The 22,113-nt window shown below is 41.2% G+C and overlaps 1 protein-coding gene across 1 annotated transcript; it reads right to left on the bottom strand.

Annotated features, from left to right (window-relative positions):
- Window positions 1-2,649: 2,649 nt before the first annotated feature.
- On the bottom strand, window positions 2,650-21,332 carry LOC142218916 (peroxisomal acyl-coenzyme A oxidase 2-like). Its single transcript, XM_075287908.1, has 14 exons — window positions 21,004-21,332; window positions 16,195-16,357; window positions 13,452-13,603; window positions 10,367-10,474; window positions 10,139-10,258; window positions 9,905-10,020; window positions 8,908-9,080; window positions 7,671-7,833; window positions 7,239-7,429; window positions 6,995-7,156; window positions 5,852-5,957; window positions 4,946-5,163; window positions 4,720-4,852; window positions 2,650-3,167 (listed from the first exon to the last, which is right to left on the bottom strand). Exons 1-14 carry the CDS (start codon window positions 21,146-21,148, stop codon window positions 3,105-3,107), a joined length of 2,013 nt encoding a protein of 670 aa, XP_075144009.1. The 5' UTR covers window positions 21,149-21,332; the 3' UTR covers window positions 2,650-3,104.
- Window positions 21,333-22,113: the final 781 nt, after the last annotated feature.

Here is a 22,113-nt window from a genome sequence, read left to right as displayed (position 1 = left end):
AGAGTGAATTCAGAGCCGGAAGAGGACGTGGGACGCTGCGCAGGGAGAAGACTTCTAAAGGTAAGAGAAGAACCAGCGTTGATTGGCAATGTATAGCATTCTGCCAATCAACGCTGGTTCTGCATTGAATCTTAACTTCGAACAGCTAGTAGTACTCGATCGAGTACGAGTATTTCAAATACCGTAGTATTCGATCGAATACCTACTCGATCGAGTACTACTCGCTCATCTCTAATAGTGACTTCACCAGCAGAATGGGGAGTGCAGCTCTGGAGTATAATACAGGATGTAACTTATAATCAATACAGGATAAGTAATGCAATGCAGGGGTGTAACTTGAGGGAGTGCACAGGGTGCAGTCCCACCAGGGCCCAGGAGCCTTAGGGGCCCATAAGCACTGGAATCAGTATTGAGATTGCAGATTCTATCTGGCCCATAAACCAAGGAGACCCACAGGTTACCCTAACCACACTAAGGTTGATTAAACTCCTTAGCACCCATCACCATCACTATCAAGAATTCACTGTAGGGATGAGGTAGGGGGCCCCAGACAAAAGATTGCACCCGGGCACATAAGACTTTAGCTACGCCACTGGTACAGTGTATGAAGACAGTCATTCCACTCCATCAACAAATCTTGAGTACAGCTCAGTAGTATAAAGTGTGTTCACATACGCACCAGTATCCTTTTTGTCCCTAAAATCATTCCAATTTATGTCAAAGCTCGTGCTGCTAAAATACATAATTTCATCCATCTTTTTTCACATTTTTTCTCTTCCAAAGTTGTCATGAGCTTTTACCATAATGGTCCATGAAATGGTCGTACTCAACTCCTAAACATCCTCCTTTCACCCAGTCAGTTAAAACCAGAGTGTCACTGCAGCCATGCCTAGTAAAAACAGTCAATCTCACTGAGCTACACTACTATGGGAGTGACAAAAATAGTGTGACTCAGTAGGCCGTGCTGTTTACAAAAACGCCAAGAAGAAGGAAGAAGGACAACTTAGGGGGATATGAATTTGGATACTTTGGATTAGTTTGGCTCTATTTTTTATTTAAAATTAATAAATGGTCAAAGAGGATGCATGGGGTAGTTTTTATTGCAATAAAAAAAAATATATATATATGCTACCCTCGGTTTCAAAATTAATTCTCAAGTATGTCTGGGCCCACTGCAACTGTTTCTGCTTGAGCATTGTTCAGGGGTGGTGATTAGCATGTTTATGAACAACTGCAAGCCACTGGCGGGTCCTACACCTTGAAGTTTTTGGGATTCAAGAGATGCCATCTTCAAATACCCGTTTGCCACTTTGTAATGATGTTTCAGCAGCTACTCTCTTAATCCGCTGAATTTGTCTGATGGAGACCTTGCTAATTATGCCTTTATCTGCACAAACCCTTCTGTGCTCTGAATCAGCCATAAATCTCTTCTCAGTACCACGATCACGTGTACAATTTTGTGTAATATCAAATGTTTTTGTACCTTATCCAGGGCATTTTCAGCAGCAGAGAGATCCTTTTTCTTTCCTATATTGTTTAAAACCTGTGGCCTAACCCCTTCCCGCTGGTGGCATTTTTCGATTTTTGTCAGAGGTGAAACAACGAAAAATCGTTGGTTTGTTTTTATTTCTTGCTACAGCGTTTATTGTATGAGGAAACTATGAATTGCAAAATACTGTATGACAGGCTGCATAAAGCAAAGCAAGAGAGAAAATTTAAGAATGCTCCCACCTATGAGCAAAGAAGGACCCCTGTAAGGAGGCTACAAATGTTTCATACCATGTCCTAAAATGCTCTGACCTGCATTCCGTCCGCCATTTTTCCCCATGGACTCTAAGATGAAGAGATTACACCGCATTTTTTTTTTTTTTTTTTTTATAGGGATTGGATGATATAAAAAAATGGCAACTCTCTGTGCTAGAGCCTGCTGGACTTCTCCCTGGGGCCATGTGTTTCTTCTTCATTGTCTTATTCTGACCTGAAAAATGGCAGCTGCCATTTCGGATGATTCATGCAGGATGAATCCCAAATTCTAAATTTGAAAACTTTTTGATTTGATTTTTGAATTGATTTACAACGTTTCCAAACAGACAAAAAACAGACTTATAGCCTTATCCTCCTAATGTGTTTCTGTTTAGTCGAAGCTTAGTCATAGTAAAAGACTTAGAGACGACTGGCCAGGAACACATTAGCCAGAGGACTCCATTGATTGAGGTTCTACGTAAACAATCCATAGGTTATGTCTGATATGAGAGGAGAGGCGTCTATAAGAGATATTCCTTTAATAGTCCCACAATGGGGAAATTTCAGTGATACAGTTTCATAGATGGTACAGTAGTATATAACAAGAGAGAAACACATAGAAGCTCATGGCAGATAGAGAAATCCTAGGAATCATAGCAACTAAAAAAGAAAGAAACACAGACATACTGCAGGATCATTTAGTTCTCTATGTGTACCTGGCTTTGTGCATTCACCTATTCTCTACAAGCCTAGTCTGCAGACATAGACCAGCCAGTAAGTACAGGTAGTGAAGTTTTCTTCTTGTTTATCTCACTCTCTCTCCTTATGTTGGCACCAAACACACTTATAAATGATTTTATCCTCATTTAACACCTTTAATTTTGCATGCATTTTCAATTTTCTGTGTTTTAGAAAATGGAAAATGGATTGTGCATTTATTAAATAAAAACATCACTTTTTTTTTCTTTTCAAATGGAAACCAATAAGAATCAAACTCCAGCTCTCGTTTTCAAAGGTCCATTTGGAAATGGTAGCATTAAACTGATGGGGCACTTTGGGCCACTATAGTTGATAATTCTCTCTCCATTGTGAATTATGTAAATGAGGTACTCTTGTTTTTTCCAAAGTATGTAATTAGTCAATATCAGATTCAGATTCGTTAGTTCTTTGCTTCCCAGCACTGACAGATGACAGAAGAGATGAGGCCTTTGGCAAACTTCTCTCTATATTTCTGTACATATATTCTTTGTGACTCCTAAATCATCCCTGAGGTGTGACACATAAAAAAGCTAAAAACACTACGATGTAGGAGACTATAAAATCATGTTATGTGGCATTGGAGTCTTCCTGGAGAGGCCTCCTTATAATTTGGAGGGGTTGCTTTGCAGATATGGCTTCAGGTAAGTCTCAAACACTGAATTCTCCTGCAAGTAGAAAACCAGTTCTATTATCCCATCGAGCATGTAAGTGGCAAGAATGTAAAACAATAATGGTACAAAAACACAAGAGAATTTAGAACTTGGATTTTGGTATGTGCTCTCTGCACCAAAATTTTCCTTCCATTGATTTAAGTTGGAATCTGTGCCATGGGAAAATACCTGTAAGAGATTTGTTTCTCATTTAGGCTAGGTTCACACTAGCGTTCGGATCTCCGTCGTCTGGGTGTGCATGGGGACCCAAAAGACCAGAGAGCTAAAAAATGCAGGGTCTGTCAGGTTTCCGCCGGTTTTAGTCCTTGCAGGACTTTTCTTTCTGTGGATTTTAGGTGGAGTCTCCAACGCAGATGTGAAACTAGCCTGAGGCAGAAATTGTGGTGTGTAACCATGCACAGATCAGCCCATTGAATGGGGATAGAATCTGATAGAGCAAAAAAATAAAAAATAAACTGTATGAAATCAAATGCATACTGAAGTGCAGTAAAGCAATGGATGCTGATGAACTGTTCCGCCAGCATAAGGATGCTTTTGGTTTTACCTTGTTCTATCTCAGTAAACATCATGGGTTACTTTGTTTTGCAAAACCCTGAATGCTGAGTCTTATTCTTGTATCCATTCCAACCACAATCAGGCTTACGGAGGCTTGCAACCATTAGGACGCTCCCCGGGAAAACACTACCACCACTATCTGGTACCATGCAATTCCCCTTAGCACTGCACCAGGGTTGGAGGAAAGGTAGAGAATCTGGATGAGATCCTTGACAACGTGACTACAGCAACTACTAATCCTGATCTTCTCCCAATGGGATGTTGCATATGTACAAGTCTGAATGTCTAGAAATCCTCTTATAAGGGTGTCTACATACGATATAGCTAAAATTTGCAAGAACATTAAAGTTAGAGGGTGTTGAACCCCTGGATCAGTGGCCTTTGTTAAAGTCCAACAGGTGGCTAGGAGACTGCAGAGAAACACTGGACAAGAGGTCACTACATTAACCATATTTTAAGGATCATGGAGATCCTAGCAGTTAGATTCCCACTGATCAGGAAGATATCATAAAAGTTGGTTAGTTTGACTTAACCTATCACTTGATCGTCACTGCTGCCAGTCTTTGCAGTAAGAGGTTGATTCACAACAACTAATTATGGGTGCATGTAGGAGATTTAAAGGGGTATACCATAAAATTCTGACTTGTGATCTGAGAGTTACGGTGACTACTGATGCTCAGAGTTAGTGCCTGTATGCCATTCTCAATATAGACTACTTTATATAAAAACAGTGCTGGAGGGGCAACACGGTGGCTCAGTGGTTAGCACTGCAGCCTTGCAGCGCTGGAGTCCTGGGTTTGAATACTGCCAAGGACAACATCTTCAAGGAGTTTGTATGTTCTCCCTGTGTTTGCATGGATTTCCTCCCATATTACAAAAACATACAGATAGGAAATAAAATTACTTTGTGAGCCCTATATGGGGCTCACAATCTACATTTAAACATAAAAAAAACTGTGCTGTAATGTCTGTCTCCGGCACACTTTCTCACCTTCTTGTTTTCTGGATTTTTATGAGCCCACTCCAACAGGTTATGATACACATTCCCGTCATAGGACCCGAGGGCCGATAGCAACTCTTCATCTGAGAGATCAAAAGCATCGACTAGAGGGACGGCATCTTTCCTGCAAATGAAAGGGAAAGGCTTTAGCCACATTCTACCAATATCAATCGGTACAACTATAAAGCCAACCTGCACCAAATGTTTGGTTACTCACCTGAGCTCAGCCAAGAGGCCTAGGTAAGCTGTAGTGGCCATGTCCACTTGTTTCCCTGATAGATATCCATGTTGTAAGAAGTCTCCAGCATTTGTGAATATTCCATGTAAAGCATACAGGTCACACAGCCGCTTCAGAACAGCTTTAATGTCAGGCTGATTCGAGACTGAATTCAGAACAGAGGTGAAAATTTTCACTGTCAAGAAGTGTGAATGAGCCTGGAAGACACAAAAACACCAGCTGGATGGACCAATGGATGACACTATAAAATGGATATCAGCCATTAATACTATATTCACAGGACCAATTCATTTCTCATCTGTATGTTTCTTGGATACATGTGCAATCCATTTTTTTTCACAAATCTTTTCAATGGACATATCAGGTCTATGATAGGACAGGTCATCACTTGAAGATCGGCAGGGGTCTGACTATTTGAACTCCTGCCCTTCAACCACAACATTCAGGAAAGTGTAGTGCGTAGTTCACAGAAAACTATGCATAGCGCTACACATTTGTACAGCAACTGTGCTTGGTATTGCAGCCCATTCACTTAGATGGAACGGAGCTGAAGCAGAGATCAAAGGAATGCTTCTGTTGATTCATACAGCTGATCTGCAAGGGTTCCAGGTGTCAGACCCTCACTGATCTTTCATTGGAAAAGCCCAGTAATCTATTAACATAATCCAGAAAATCCCTTTAACACTGTTCCCTTTATGGAAAAATGGATGTGGCTTAGTGGTAAATGGGGAGTGGATTAGAGACAATCTTTGCCGAAATTACTGGTATAAAAATTTAGATGCAAACTAGGCCATCCTAAAGGTGGTATTCAGTTACACAAAAGCGCCTAAAAATGGACCAGATTTATTGGCCCCCATATGTGGTATAATGTAAGTAGACACTTACTATTGAGGCTTTTACAAGCTCCACAGACGTGTTGTTCCATGCCAGGTATTGCTCAACCCCTGACTTTACTAAGTTCTGCATTTTGTTTGCTGCCGATGCAATAAGTCTGAAAAAAAATTGGATAAAATCTGATATAAATACACTGATGAATATAATGTAGATATAATATAATATATAGATGGAAGCTGGTGACTTATGTGTACATCTACCCATTGCAGTAATGACTTTTCTGGTCGTATTATAGATCTCCATTGCTTGACATGTGCTTTTCTTGGATGGTATTGACGCATGTACTGAGTTATGTGTTGTAGTTTAGCTTCATATAAGAAGAGGTTAAATGACAAATCTGTCAAGGATTGTATTTTTATCACTTTGGTAAAAACACTACATGTGGTTTTTACAATATTAATGGCAACGTAGACACATTTTAGGCATATCTTGCTAATAAAAGAGTGACCCCTGAGAACAACACTAACCCTACTAGCTACACTGTTTGAGAAGTAGTGGTGAAGTCATTTTTTGCCTTACATTAATCGAGTTGTTAGGGTGCAATCACATGATGTAATGTGCCGCGTGATGTGGCACGTATACGGCGTGTGAGAGTTTGCGCGCCGTAAACGCTCCCATTGATTTCAATGGGAGTTAGGATCGTATACACTGCGTTATTTTGTGGCTGCAAAATCACGGCTGCAAAATAAAGCGGCGTATACGATCCTAACTCCCATTGAAATCAATGGGAGCGTTTACGGCGCGCAAACTCTCACACGCCGTATACGTGCCACATCACACGGCACGTTACATCGTATGAATGCACCCTCACCTGTAAATTCAATAGGTAGTTGCATTTTGGGAAATATAGTTTGTAAACTAGATTGTGTTTATGATGTGTGCGTTGGTGGCGAGTGAATGTTGCATTTCTATTTCGTAAGGCTGTAGCTTGGTGAATGGTATCCATTCACAAGTATGGGCTCCATAGTAAGTCCTCAAACCAGCAAAACATAAAAATCTGCCATATATTGGTAGCTTATATATATTACTAATGACACAAAGGAGACATTATCGTGCTATTATACATGGTTAGGAGTTTTTCAAAGCTACAATATTCCTAAAAATTCGGAAATCTCAGTGACACCGATCACGTACCTGTACGCCCTATCCTCATATGCCTTAATGTATATCTCTGGAGTCAGGAAGTCAGCAGGTGTCCTTGCCTGGCATGTACCAGCGCCTGGGGAGGACAGATAGGCTGTGCTAGTGGGTAATGGTCTCCCCAACTGGGCACCAGCAAAGCATTTAATCAAAAATCTGGAAAAGAAACATTAAAATGAAAAGAGAAAATACAACAAAAGCTTCTTTATTGGTAACAGACATTGATATATAGTGTCACCTTGCAACTTGCAAGTGCAGGACGGTATTCTCCCCTTCGTAAGTACATGAAGCTGTAACTTTGGTATAGAGAGAAGGTAGACCGCTGTACAGGGAGTAGCCATGGCCCCCACATGCCTTGCGGCAGACTTCTACGCCATTTGAACAGATCTCTGTAAGAAGAGCCTTCATTCCAGCAGCGAGAGCGTGGAGCTGAATATATAGAGAAACACAAGACAATGTGAGCAATTATTATTGTGACTGCTTTCATAAAAGATCCCTTTATAGAAACCACGCTTACATACAGCTGGCAGCACAACTATTATGCAAGTAATTGCCTGTACATGGAGTCTACGTAATTGTCAGTCCTAGATACCCATTCCCTCCATATAGTACTTAATACGTGAGCTATAGAATATTCCACTTCCAAAATTTAACAAAACCATCACGGTACCTGGGGAAGTGAGTTAAAGTTCTCCTTCCTAATCTCGTCGTACACCTCGTTGTAAAATTTTTCCACATATTGAACTGTAAAATTGACGGCATAACACGTCGCCACGAGGGGTAATAGTTTATGTTGCTGAGTTTGGTAATCTAGAATTTTTGGTTCTCTGTCCCTAAAGGAAACACATAAAAATATCCTTATAAATATAAAAATGAAACATGAAATCCCCCCTGCCATAAAAGAAAATATATGTATATATAAAATTTCCATTTTTAGAGAATGCTAAGTTAATTAGGGTATTCTAAATGAGGGACGCTTCGGACAAAGAAGTGGACAACCCTTTCAAATAGAAGCGGCTACTCTTATATTCAAAATGGATACTATCAAGGACTAAGGATAAGCGATGTCACCAAGTCAACCTATAATATCGCTACAAAATCAAATTCCATGAATTCACTAGGGCTAAAATGGTTGCTATATTGACTTACGATGTACTATTTTGTAGTCACAGTTATTTATAGATCACACAAACAATTATAAGGAAAAAAAAACCTTTTTACATAAAAAAAAAATATCATCCCAATGTGGTGGTCCATTGCGGCCCCCTAATGTGGATTCTAAAACCCTTATAGACAATGTGCCTAGTTACACAGGGATCTACAATGCGGTATACTCCAGGTGACAGATTATTTTTTTTTAATGTAGATTGTGAGCCCCATATAGGGATCACAATGTACATTTCTTTTTCCTATCAGTTTGTCTTTGTAGAAGGAAGGAAATCCAGGCAAACATGGGGAGAACATACAAACTCCCTGCAGATGTTGTTCCTGGTGGGATTCGAACCCAGGACTCCAACTCTGCAGTGCTACCCACTGAGCTACCACATTGCCCCGACAGGTGACAGATTTTCTAGTACTGTAGGGGTTATTGTCATTCTTGTCTTCTAAAAAACAGGTGAGGGTAGGTTCACACTTGCGCCGTCCTCTCTTTCTTTTGCATCCACCATGGGACCCGAACAATGGAGATCCAATCCACAGACACCATAGACTAGTTTTATACTGAAACTGGCAGAGAGAAAAGTCCTCCATGCAGGATTTTCATCTGGAATCTGCAAAGGACTCTGACACAGATGTGAACCAAGCCTGATATTATGAACTGTTGTAAGTTATTATGAAGGAAAGAAGACTTAAACTTATACAGGTGATCTATGGAGATATACATGGTGAGCCAATGCTAGAAAACATACCCTGGTTTTAATTCTGACTGGCGTCTCACAGCAGAGTATCGGACAGAGATGGTACAGGCCTTCATCAGAGCCTCCAATACCTCTACACGGAGTAGGCTGACCCTCACCGCTATCATGGTGAAGTAGTTTATCTTTTCTGATCCACTCTTAACATAGGATCCATCAGGTAAAACCTGGTGACACAGAGGGAATCAACATCAAATATCTATACTGTACAGTCAGATTATTGTAGATATCATACACTGGATTCTCATATACCCCCTATATGGTTAAAAAAAAAAAACACCCCCCAAAAAATCCACTTAATTTGAAGAAAAATTCATACAAAATTTCAGTATGTTTAAGTAGGCCATCAATTTTATTTTTAAAGAACAGGGATCTATTAAAGTCTAATCTTCACAACACACGCTTGTATCATGGCATGAACAAAGGAGATTTCTGAGGGCCTCAGAGGAAGAGTTTGGACTCCACCAAATTCATTCCCAACCAGCAAAGATCATGCCAAGAACAAGAAGAATAATAGTCTGGGAGGATACAAAGGAATCCAAGCAGTCGCCTAACTACCGCCATAGCAGCAGAGGCTATGTTTTTATTCCCCCAGGTCTCCGATTATTATACTCTGGGGTCTGAAAAGATGTCAAAAGTTCGCCACGGGGCCCCGCCATTCCTAGTTACGCCACTGAATCCAAAGAAACAACTTGAGGCCTTTTCTCACATTAGCTAATGTTAATCTTCACGAGTCCACCATCAGGAGGAAGCTGAATAACAATGTTGGGCATGGCAGGATTATAAGAAGAAATATGTTGCTCTCCGAAAAATATGTGGTCAAAAGAAATTTCCATACAATATTTAGGAATCCTAAGCCAAATGGGACATCAGGTTTTCACTCAGTAGGTGCAATAGCACCAGAGACCGATCAAGGCTCTTATACCAGTGAGGAATTTGGTGGAGGACATTCTGCCATCATGCCTTACAAGCCACATATAAACAGGTATACCTGGGAATATCTGCTTAGCATGTTTTCTCTTGGGATTCGTATATTTCTCATCATGAGATATCCATTGTCAATGTGTTCAAAGGCCATCTTAGGACCGATATCCCCAACAGATATTCCTGAAATGAAGATTGTTATAAATAGAAATATTATATAGTATCATAGTCATATAATTGTGAAATAGTATTATAGTCACATGTACCTATACAGCATAGTTTTGTGAACTCAGAATATTACCTGGGAGTGGAGAGTGGTCCTTAAGACTCCGTACCTGGACGATGAATGGATGCATGCCGTAGTTCTTTCCATTGCTATATAGCTGGGCCAGGACCACAGCATGAGTGCTGGTCTTTCCTACTGTACATATCAAAAACACAAAAAATAATCCCTGTTCACTTACACGAGATTTTACAAAATACACAGCAAGTATTGTGGATGATCAATTGTAAAAATGAAATGACTTACAATCTCCCGGCCACCATTTTGTTGCTGTTATCTGCGGAGTGTCTATTATAAATTCCTGCGTGGTAGGGTCAAAGGTGGCCGTGGTTTCTAAACCCCGCAAATATGTCCCTGCAAATACATAACAAATGTGTAAGATTTCCTCTAGCCGTGTGCATAAAAACATTCCTATTAGACCCAACTACTTGTTCGCTTTTCGTTCTTTTGGGACATGGATTACTAGTATGGGGTCTAAGGTTAGGTCTTATTGGTAAGAACCTACTTCTGAGACTCTCAACCAACAAATGGACTTAAAAAAACAAACAGTTGACCACAAATGGGGATTATGGAAAATATCAAGTGAAATAATTCAGAATAGTACTGTATATTAGTACATGCATATGGGGTCTTGTCCATCCATGACGCCACATAATATTACTGTAAATAAAGCATATCTATACATGACAGGGAATCGGTATATATTACATAGGCCATGTTGGCTCCCAACATACTCAGTTTACTAAATATTTGCATTCCCCTTGAAATAACAACTCTGGAGAATTTGTTCTCATAATTTCGCATTGTGTCAGGATTTGAACCTGTGACCTGCTGTCTTGCCCGGTGATTCCTTGCTTCCCGAGCTGTCCAGCTTGTTGAATAACTGCCTGTTGGACTTCTGTGTGGCGCCTACTCCTGAGCTCATCAGCTGCTTCTAATGATTAGAATGCCCTGTATTACCCTGATTGGGTTGCCTATATATACAGTCCTATGAAAAAGTTTGGGCACCCCTATTAATCTTAATCATTTTTAGTTCTAAATATTTTGGTGTTTGCAGCAGCCATTTCAGTCTGATCTATCTAATAACTGATGGACACAGTAATATTTCAGGATTGAAATGAGGTTTATTGTACTAACAGAAAATGTGCAATATGCATTAAACCAAAATTTGACCGGTGCAAAAGTATGGGCACCTCAACAGAAAAGTGACATTAATATTTAGTAGATCCTCCTTTTGCAAAGATAACAGCCTCTAGTCGCTTCCTGTAGCTTTTAATCAGTTCCTGGATCCTGGATAAAGGTATTTTGGACAAACAATTCAAGTTCAGTTAAGTTAGATGGTCGCCGAGCATGGACAGCCCGCTTCAAATCATTCCACAGATGTTCAATGATATTCAGGTCTGGGGACTGGGATGGCCGTTCCAGAACATTGTAATTGTTCCTCTGCATGAATGCCTGAGGATTTGGAGCGGTGTTTTGGATCATTGTCTTGCTGAAATATCCATCCCCGGCGTAACTTCAACTTCGTCACTGATTCTTGAACATTATTCTCAAGAATCTGCTGATACTGAGTGGAATCCATGCGACTCTCAACTTTAACAAGATTCCCGATGCCGGCATTGGCCACACAGCCCCAAAGCATGATGGAACCTCCACCAAATTTTACAGTGGGTAGCATGTGTTTTTCTTGGAATGCTGTTTCTTTTTGGACGCCATGCATAACGCCTATTTTTATAACCAAACAACTCAATTTTTGTTTCCAAAATGAAGCTGCCTTGTCCAAATGTGCTTTTTCATACCTCAGGCAACTCTATTTGTGGCGTACGTGCAGAAACGGCTTCTTTCTCATCACTCTCCCATACAGCTTCTATTTGTGCAAAGTGCGCTGTATAGTTGACCGATGCACAGTGACACCATCTGCAGCAAGATGATGCTGCAGCTCTTTGGAGGTGGTCTGTGGATTGTCCTTGACTGTTCTCACCATTCTTCTTCTCTGCCTTTCTGATATTTTTCTTGGCCTGCCACTTCTGGGCTTAACAAGAACTGTCCCTGTGGTCTTCCATTTCCTTACTATGTTCCTCACAGTGGAAACTGACAGGTTAAATCTCTGAGACAACTTTTTGTATCCTTCCCCTGAACAACTATGTTGAACAATCTTTGTTTTCAGATCATTTGAGAGTTGTTTTGAGTAGCCCATGATGCCACTCTTCAGAGGAGATTCAAATAGGAGATCAACTTGCAATTGGCCACCTTAAATACCTTTTCTTATGATTGGATACATCTGGCTATGAAGTTCAAAGCTCACTGAGGTTACAAAACCAATTTTGTGCTTCAGTAAGTCAGTAAAAAGTAGTTAGGGGAATTCAAATCAATAAAATGATAAGGGTGCCCATACTTTTGCACCGGTCAAATTTTGGTTTAATGCATATTGCACATTTTCTGTTAGTACAATAAACCTCATTTCAATCCTGAAATATTACTGTGTCCATCAGTTATTAGATATATCAAACTGAAATGGCTGTTGCAAACACCAAAATATTTAGAACAAAAAATGATTAAGATTAATAGGGGTGCCCAAACTTTTTCATAGGACTGTATATATAGGTGACTCTGACACTTCCTATTGTGTTGGTATTGTGTTCTGTTTATTCCGAATACAGCCTGGACACCCAGGAGACCTCCTTGCTAGAGATCTTCTTTAGTTCCTTGGAACTTCAACTGCTGCATGCCAGCTCACCATAGCTCTAATACAGCTCCTGAATTACTTCAAGCCTTTTACCCGACATTTGCTCATCTGCTCTTGGACTATTACCTCAGCCCCTGTGGGCCACCCACGTGCTGTCTCCTCTGCATTACCCGACAACTGGAATTCTGATCCTGTGCCACTAGTACCGTGACACGTTGTGTTGTTCCTCTGTTAGGGCTCGTTCCCACGATGTAACGCGGCGCTCATTCTGACACGTATACACGTGTCAGAGTCAGCGCTTCAAAACAGAATCCCATTGACTTCAATGGGTTCCGTCTTACGCGCGCTAGACATTGAAATCAAGGGGAGGCTTATTAACCCATTGATTTCAACGTGTTACGCGTATTAAACGGAACTATTGAAGTCAATGGGATTCTGTTTTGAAGCGCTGACTCTGACACGTGTATACACCGCGTTACATTGTGGGAACGAGCCCTTATTCCTGCAAAAAAGTATGAACAAATTGTTGGTGTTGGTGCAGTCACATCTCTTTTGGTTTTATTTAGGCATACAGTCCCATTGCAGTGTTATCTCCCACTTGGCTATTAAACCCTAATTTTCGTCAACAAACAAACAGGAACTTACCATGTCCTAGTTCAGTCTGTGCGTAGGTTCCTAAGATCTTATAATTACTTGCAAGAGGAATCCACTTGGCAATCTGCTCATCAGTGCCCAGGGCGTTAATTGTCTTCATAAAGACATTGTGTATATTTAGGGCTGTTTCTCCTCCGAGCGCTCTACAATCAGATCAGAAGTTAAAAATTTGCAAGACAAGGTTGGAATCTAGGAAATCAAGAAAAAAAAAAAAATCAACAGAACGTAATTTTATTAGTATTTAATTTAATTTTTGCTAATTTTAGGCTTAGGATGCCATTGGATATCCTATTGAGTGACTGATAGCTATCTCTATATAGACACACAGTAGGAAGGTTATCAGTCACTGAGTAGGACCGCCCACTGGACTCCTAAACACAAAACAAGCAGTAAGTAAACTTATTGAATCTAGACTCTTTCCCCACTAAGCTGTATATCTATCTGCTCAGTTCCTCCTGCTATAGAACATACTGTCCAGAGACCAGACAACGTGACATGTTCATCTTTAGTCATTTTACTTTGCAGATAAACCTAGAGAAGCGGCCCTTCCTTTATAATCCGATTACCCAAAAATTCTCATTACAAACGGATCAGTCCAATATTCAATCATCGTCAAAATCACTGCTGAGAACAGGCATATAGCTGTATTCTTTTCTATTATTTTCTTATAATACGGTAATTAATGCCCTTGAGGTTTTATTATATTAAAAAACATAATTTATAACTTTCAACATTCTGAGACGTTAAATATCCTCCCCTATCTAAATATACTCCATGCTGACTGTCCTGTTTTCTGGCCTACATATATCCTAACATGCTAGGGTGTATACAGGGGCGTAGTTATAGGGGTGGTAGCAATAGCAGTCTATTCAAGGACCTGGACACTGAGAGGGCCCCAAAGGTTCCTCTGCCCAAGATAATATACTGAATATACTCGAGTATAAGCCGAGTTTTTCAGCACAGTTTTTGTGCTGAAAAAGTGCGCCTCGGCTTACACTCGCGTCAATACGGTAATTGAAAATGTCACATGACTGGTCCACAGTGAAAGACATCTGTGGGAGGCCGCTGGAGCAGCGATAGGTGAGTGGTGAGGCAGCGCTGCCTCCAGGACCGCCCCAAGATGTTTCCAGAGCATCTTCTCAGCCTCGGCCCCCTTCCCCGGCTACAACACACGCTGGGTGATGTGGCCCGGCGTGTATCGATGACGTCTTACTGCGTCTCAGCACAGGCGGCGCCATCACGCCCCCTATGCGGAGACGCAGGAGCAGCTGCGGGAGAAGACAATCAGCTGCAGGCATTATCATACAGGCCCAAAGCCTTATGGTATCAGTAGCAGCCTGTTGCCGTACAGGCCCAAAGCCTGTGCTAGCAGTAACAGGCTATTACTACTACCACAGGCTTTGGGCCTATATGATAATATCCCAGACCACGTGACATCTGGAATATTACCATATAGGTCTGAAGCTGGCTAGGATTAACATGAACACAAACAGAATGTCATGCATTTTCCCCCCCTCGGCTTATACTCGAGTCAATAAGTTTTCCCTGTTTTTTTGTGGTAAAATTAGGGGGGTCGGCTTATATTCGGGTCAACTTATACTCGAGTATACACGGTACCACTATACTAAACGTTAGTGGCCCCATTGTATATTGTGCACTGGGCCCAGGAGTTTTGAGTTACACATCTGAGTTTGGACAGGGGTAGAGCCATAGGGGGTTCAGTAGTAGAACTTGCTACTAGGCCCTGGACACTGACAGGTCACATAAAATGTATCACTATTCTGTGATATTCTGGAGTTCAGGACATGAGTTGTTGTGACTGATGGTGCCAGACCAAAAATTGTTACCTGCAGCATTTTTCTGTTCAGCTCTTTGACCAGTGATGGTGTGTAACTGGAGCGTCGGATGGATGCTGGGTGACACCAGCTTAGTATCATGCCGGGGGTAACATATATACATTTTTTTGGTGTTCCAAGATTTAAGATTACCAGGGGCGTAGCGATAGGTGGCGCAGAGGTAGCAATAATTACTTCCGTCAGTTGAGGAGGGCTGAAAGACTGCTCTACAATCATTGGAAGACACCAATATAGTAGACAGCACAAGGTTAATAGGGGCGCTGTTATATATTTTAGATTAGGACACAGCACCATAGCTATAGGAAGTGCAGAGGTAGCCATTACGCTCAACCCACGTTTCTGGATGGCCCACACGTTCCTCTGCCACGTTCTTAGAAGGCTTATTATACTGCAGAATTTGTGTGGCTTTTTACTACAGATTGGGCCTGGACCAGAGATTATGTAGGCCCAACACTGGCATTGAGATTATGTAGGCCCAGTATCGTCAGTTTTGGGTTTGTTGATCTAAACTAAACTAAGCACCGCCGAGGGACCTCAACACATGAGAAGATTGGAGGACTCTGCAATAAATAAGTACAATGGTTCCAATTTTTCCCCTTTTAACCTGACCATACACATTAGATTACGTTTGGCTTGAACCAGCCCATTTTGGCAGGACCTGGCAACCATGTATCAGGAGGCCTATGGGCTCTCCTAAAGACATTGGGATAAAGGATCAGTTTGCTTATTTCCTTTACAAGGGGGGAAAGGGGGTTGGGAAGTATAGTTGTCACCAAGTGAAGGTTCATCTTACAGTTAGCTAAAGCATATAGTCAGCTTAGATTCTGCATTTTCCATCCCGTTAGCATTGTTCATCTATAAGGATCTAAGTAAATAACCTGTATATATAGTTAGTCTCCCGGCCATTTTCATCCCATCCCATTTCTTGGATCTTCTTCTTCAAATGGAAGCTGTTCCTGATGGCTCCTTCAAATCTCTCCGAGCGGGTCTTGAAGTACAGGTATTCTCGGCTGAAGACAGGGTCTTTAATAATGGTGCTCACTAAGGAGATACAGTAGATATGTTAGAGTCTCAATGTACTGTACAGTGGGGCAAAAAAGTATTTAGTCAGTCACCAATAGTGCAAGTTCCACCACTTAAAAAGATGAGAGGCCTCTGTAATTTACATCATAGGTAGACCTCAACTATGAGAGACAAAATGAGAAAACAAATCCAGAAAATCACATTGTCTGATTTTGTAAGAATTTATTTGCAAATTATGGTGGAAAATAAGTATTTGGTCACCTACAAACAATCAAGATTTCTGGCTCTCACAGACCTGTAACTTCTTCTTTAAGAGTCTCCTCTTTCCTCCACTCATTACCTGTAGTAATGGCACCTGTTTAAACTTGTTATCAGTATAAAAAGACACCTGTGCACACCCTCAAACAGTCAGACTCCAAACTCCACTATGGTGAAGACCAAAGAGCTGTCAAAGGACACCAGAAACAAAATTGTAGCCCTGCACCAGGCTGGGAAGACTGAATCTGCAATAGGCAAGCAGCTTGGATTGAAGAAATCAACTGTGGGAGCAATAATTAGAAAATGGAAGACATACAAGACCACTGATAATCTCCCTTGATCTGGGGTTCCACGCAAAATCTCACCCCGTGGAGTCAAAATGATCACAAGAACGGTGAGCAAAAATCCCAGAACCACGCGGGGGGACCTAGTGAATGAACTGCAGAGAGCTGGGACCAATCTTACAAAGCCTACCATCAGTAACACACTATGCCGCCAGGGACTCAGATCCTGCAGTGCCAGACGTGTCCCACTGCTTAAGCCAGTACATGTCCGGGCCCGTCTGAAGTTTGCTAGAGAGCATTTGGATGATCCAGAAGAGTATTGGGAGAATGTCCTATGGTCTGATGAAACCAAACTGGAACTGTTTGGTAGAAACACAACTTTTCGTGTTTGGAGGAAAAAGAATACTGAGTTGCATCCATCAAACACCATACCTACTGTAAAGCATGGGGGTGGAAACATCATGCTTTGGGGCTGTTTCTCTGCAAAGGGGCCAGGACGACTGATCCGGGTACATGAAAGAATGAATGGGGCCATGTATCATGAGATTTTGAGTGCAAACCTCCTTCCATCAGCAAGGGCATTGAAGATGAAACGTGGCTGGGTCTTTCAACATGACAATGATCCAAAGCACACCGCCAGGGCAACGAAGGAGTGGCTTTGTAAGAAGCATTTCAAGGTCCTGGAGTGGCCTAGCAAGTCTCCAGATCTCAACCCTATAGAAAACCTTTTTAGGGAGTTGAAAGTCCGTGTTGCCAAGCGACAGCCCCAAAACATCACTGCTCTAGAGGAGATCTGCATGGAGGAATGGGCCAACATACCAACAACAGTGTGTGCCAACCTTGTGAAGACTTACAGAAAACATTTGACCTCTGTCATTGCCAACAAAGGATATATAACAAAGTATTGAAATGAAATTTTGTTACTGACCAAATACTTATTTTCCACCATAATTTGCAAATAAATTCTTACAAAATCAGACAATGTGATTTTCTGGATTTGTTTTCTCATTTTGTCTCTCATAGTTGAGGTCCACCTATGATGTAAATTACAGACGCCTCTCATCTTTTTAAGTGGTGGAACTTGCACTATTGGTGACTGACTAAATACTTTTTTGCCCCACTGTATACTCTTAGAGGGTAGGGTACTTACGCTCAGAACATTGTCAGTCATTGAATAGGACCGCCCACTGGACTCCTAATCCAAGCAGAATTTTAAATAAGTGCAATACAAGTTCTCCTCAAGCTTTTCTAACAAAACTATATATCAATCTGCTCAGCTCCTCCTGCCCTATAACCTGCTGGTTGTAAATTGTAATGTGACAGGTTCCCTTTAATACAGGTCACGATGACAATACATTACATTACATTGTTGCATTGTGCTGTATTTGGAATAATGATGTATGTGGCTATTATGATATGGTGTAAGGTTTTGGCATGTACCTTAGCACAGTGTGTTTTTGGACTCTTGAGCTTCAGCTCTTAGGCAATTTCCACACTCTGAAATGTGCAGTTGATTTTGGGGCAGATTCAATGAGTTTATTACTACGTGACAATGGAAAAAAGAAGTGCATTGCTCCATGTTCTCATGGATTCCATAGGCAAAGCTGCGGCAGAAAGCCAGAACTCTGCTTCGGATTTCCATCATGGGTCTGCAGGGTTGGATTTTGGAGAGGAAACTGCCTCAAATTCCTCTCCATATTCCATCATGTGAACTTATCCTTATTACCTGCAGCCTAGACACCAGATAACAGCCTGGTTACTAGAAGCCTTTATTGACATGTACATCTATCCAGCTTCATGTCCTTCAAAAATTATTCATTCAGGACATTTTATGGCCGGGAATGATAAATTACACTGCGAAAACTTCTGTCTATCTAGCATCTGACCCCATAATCCAAGACTAAAATGGACTAATGTAATATCTACTGTATATTACTGCATATGTTGCACTAAGAAGTCCAGAACAAAGTTCAATGTTTTTGTGGCTGGATTGCTAGTGCATCGTGATAACCAGTGATAGGACTGTATTATGTAGTCAGATAAGATACCACCATGCACAATGCAAAGAATAAACTGAGCTCTATTAATACGATACAATGCTAAATACAAGGTATTTTGTGGTTCTGACTGCAAAGCAGTGAAGCGAGATGTGCCATCCACGCCATCCTCCACGCCCTCTGTACACTATGTACTGTATGTGCCTCACACCTGGAGTCATCTATGTTATGTAAACCTTACTATACATGTTACCTGGTTTTGACAGGGGACTCTTTAAGGAACTTAACCCTTGCTGCATAACATTGTGCATTTCCTTTAAGGGGAAATTTCCAACCGTGACGTGAAGTACAGTCCTATGAAAAAGTTTGGGCACCCCTATTAATCTTAATCATTTTTAGTTCTAGATATTTTGGTGTTTGCAGCAGCCATTTCAGTTTGATATATCTAATAACTGATGGACACAGTAATATTTCAGGATTGAAATGAGGTTTATTGTACTAACAGAAAATGTGCAATATGCATTAAACCAAAATTTGACCGGTGCAAAAGTATGGGCACCTCAACAGAAAAGTGACATTAATATTTAGTAGATCCTCCTTTTGCAAAGATAACAGCCTCTAGTCGCTTCCTGTAGCTTTTAATCAGTTCCTGGATCCTGGATAAAGGTATTTTGGACAAACAATTCAAGTTCAGTTAAGTTAGATGGTCGCCGAGCATGGACAGCCCGCTTCAAATCATCCCACAGATGTTCAATGATATTCAGGTCTGGGGACTGGGATGGCCATTCCAGAACATTGTAATTGTTCCTCTGCATGAATGCCTGAGGATTTGGAGCGGTGTTTTGGATCATTGTCTTGCTGAAATATCCATCCCCGGCGTAACTTCAACTTCGTCACTGATTCTTGAACATTATTCTCAAGAATCTGCTGATACTGAGTGGAATCCATGCGACTCTCAACTTTAACAAGATTCCCGATGCCGGCATTGGCCACACAGCCCCAAAGCATGATGGAACCTCCACCAAATTTTACAGTGGGTAGCATGTGTTTTTCTTGGAATGCTGTTTCTTTTTGGACGCCATGCATAACGCCTTTTTTTTTTATAACCAAACAACTAAATTTTTGTTTCCAAAATGAAGCTGCCTTGTCCAAATGTGCTTTTTCATACCTCAGGCAACTCTATTTGTGGCGTACGTGCAGAAACGGCTTCTTTCTCATCACTTTCCCATACAGCTTCTATTTGTGCAAAGTGCGCTGTATAGTTGACCGATGCACAGTGACACCATCTGCAGCAAGATGATGCTGCAGCTCTTTGGAGGTGGTCTGTGGATTGTCCTTGACTGTTCTCACCATTCTTCTTCTCTGCCTTTCTGATATTTTTCTTGGCCTGCCACTTCTGGACTTAACAAGAACTGTCCCTGTGGTCTTCCATTTCCTTACTATGTTCCTCACAGTGGAAACTGACAGGTTAAATCTCTGAGACAACTTTTTGTATCCTTCCCCTGAACAACTATGTTGAACAATCTTTGTTTTCAGATCATTTGAGAGTTGTTTTGAGTAGCCCATGATGCCACTCTTCAGAGGAGATTCAAATAGGAGATCAACTTGCAATTGGCCACCTTAAATACCTTTTCTTATGATTGGATACATCTGGCTATGAAGTTCAAAGCTCACTGAGGTTACAAAACCAATTTTGTGCTTCAGTAAGTCAGTAAAAAGTAGTTAGGGGAATTCAAATCAATAAAATGATAAGGGTGCCCATACTTTTGCACCGGTCAAATTTTGGTTTAATGCATATTGCACATTTTCTGTTAGTACAATAAACCTCATTTCAATCCTGAAATATTACTGTGTCCATCAGTTATTAGATATATCAAACTGAAATGGCTGTTGCAAACACCAAAATATTTAGAACAAAAAATGATTAAGATTAATAGGGGTGCCCAAACTTTTTCATAGGACTGTATATGTGAATGCACCCCAAGGACTGAATCAGTTTCTCGCTACATGCCAAGTGCCACAGAGAGCTTGTCATTTGGCTTGTAGTGATATTACAAAGGAAGAATACTTGAGTGGAGCAAAGTCGTAGAGCGTGAGCCCTGTACAGTCCAGAAGAAGCCCTTACCTACTGCCCTCCTGACACGAGTCTCTTCCACGCCTCCATCCAGAATGTTAGTGAGGGTCTCCACATTGAAGGAAGGTCTTTCCCTTTCACTGGTGAGGTCAGGGTTAACATCCCTCCCAGCAGCGCTCACTTTCCACCAGGCCATTGTAGCTGTGTCCGGGAAGCCGGGGCCTTCCTTGCAGACTTGCACTATTGTGGGTTGTCACTTTGCACAGATATAACTCCTGTAGACGGTGCAGTCAGGACTCTGATCTCAGGGCGGGACAAAGTGCAGAATAACTAGGGGAGAGATCAGACACTAGTGAAAGGAATGGTCCTGTTTATGTTGTTATTCAATATAGTGGGAGGGGAGGAGGCCACTCACATGGAAGCATAACTCTGTGAGGAGGAAGGCTGACACTGCTGTTAACCCTCGCCTAACCAAACTCTGGTCAGGACAAGGACAAAGTAAATTATGCCCTGGGCTGGCCATATGCTTTACAGGAAAGATTTCTGATGGGCTGCTCCTTTTGATCACACATTGTACCTTTTATCCCCATAGATTGTAAGCTCTTGCGAGCAGGGCCCTCACTCCTATTGTTTGATATATTAATTATCCTATTACATTATAATGTCTTATATTGTCGGTTCATTTCTCCTCTGATTTGTAAAGTGCTGTGGAATATGTTTGCGTTATATAAATAAAATTATTATTATTATCTCCCATGTATACGTCATATTTAGAATAATGGTGTAAAACTATAACCGTGCTATTTATAACCAAGAGAACATTGAATTAAAACATTAAGAGAACATTAAAAAAATGGACATATAAGACACACTGGGGCACATGTATTAATCTATGAACTGATTTCATAAATGGAGGAACAGATCTAGCTGTAGTCTTATTATTAGAGATGAGCGAGTAGTACTCGATCGAGTAGGTATTTGATCGAATACTACGGTATTTGAAATACTTGTACTTGATTGAGTACCACTCGCTGTTCAAATGTAAAAGTTCGATGCAGAACCAGCATTGATTGGCCGAATACTATACAGTCGGCCAATCAATGCTGGTTCTTCTCCTACCTTTAGAAGTCTTCTCCGTGCCGCGTTCCCGCGGCGTCTTCC

The sequence above is a fragment of the Leptodactylus fuscus genome, chromosome 9 (genome assembly GCF_031893055.1).
Source record: "Leptodactylus fuscus isolate aLepFus1 chromosome 9, aLepFus1.hap2, whole genome shotgun sequence".
Taxonomy (NCBI): domain Eukaryota; kingdom Metazoa; phylum Chordata; class Amphibia; order Anura; family Leptodactylidae; genus Leptodactylus; species Leptodactylus fuscus.
Note: the sequence above shows the minus strand (reverse complement) of the source record. Positions and strands in the feature narration are given on the sequence as shown.

Excerpts from the sequence above, each read along its gene's own strand:
- LOC142218916 (XM_075287908.1), bottom strand. The coding sequence starts at position 21,148 with ATGGCCTGGTGGAAAGTGAGCGCTGCTGGGAGGGATGTTAACCCTGAC. Across the intron at positions 7,430-7,670 it reads ACTTTAACTCACTTCCCCAG|CTCCACGCTCTCGCTGCTGG; the intron begins GTACCGTGATGG and ends CTATATATTCAG. Across the intron at positions 5,958-6,994 it reads TATGAGGATAGGGCGTACAG|ACTTATTGCATCGGCAGCAA; the intron begins GTACGTGATCGG and ends ATTTTTTTTCAG.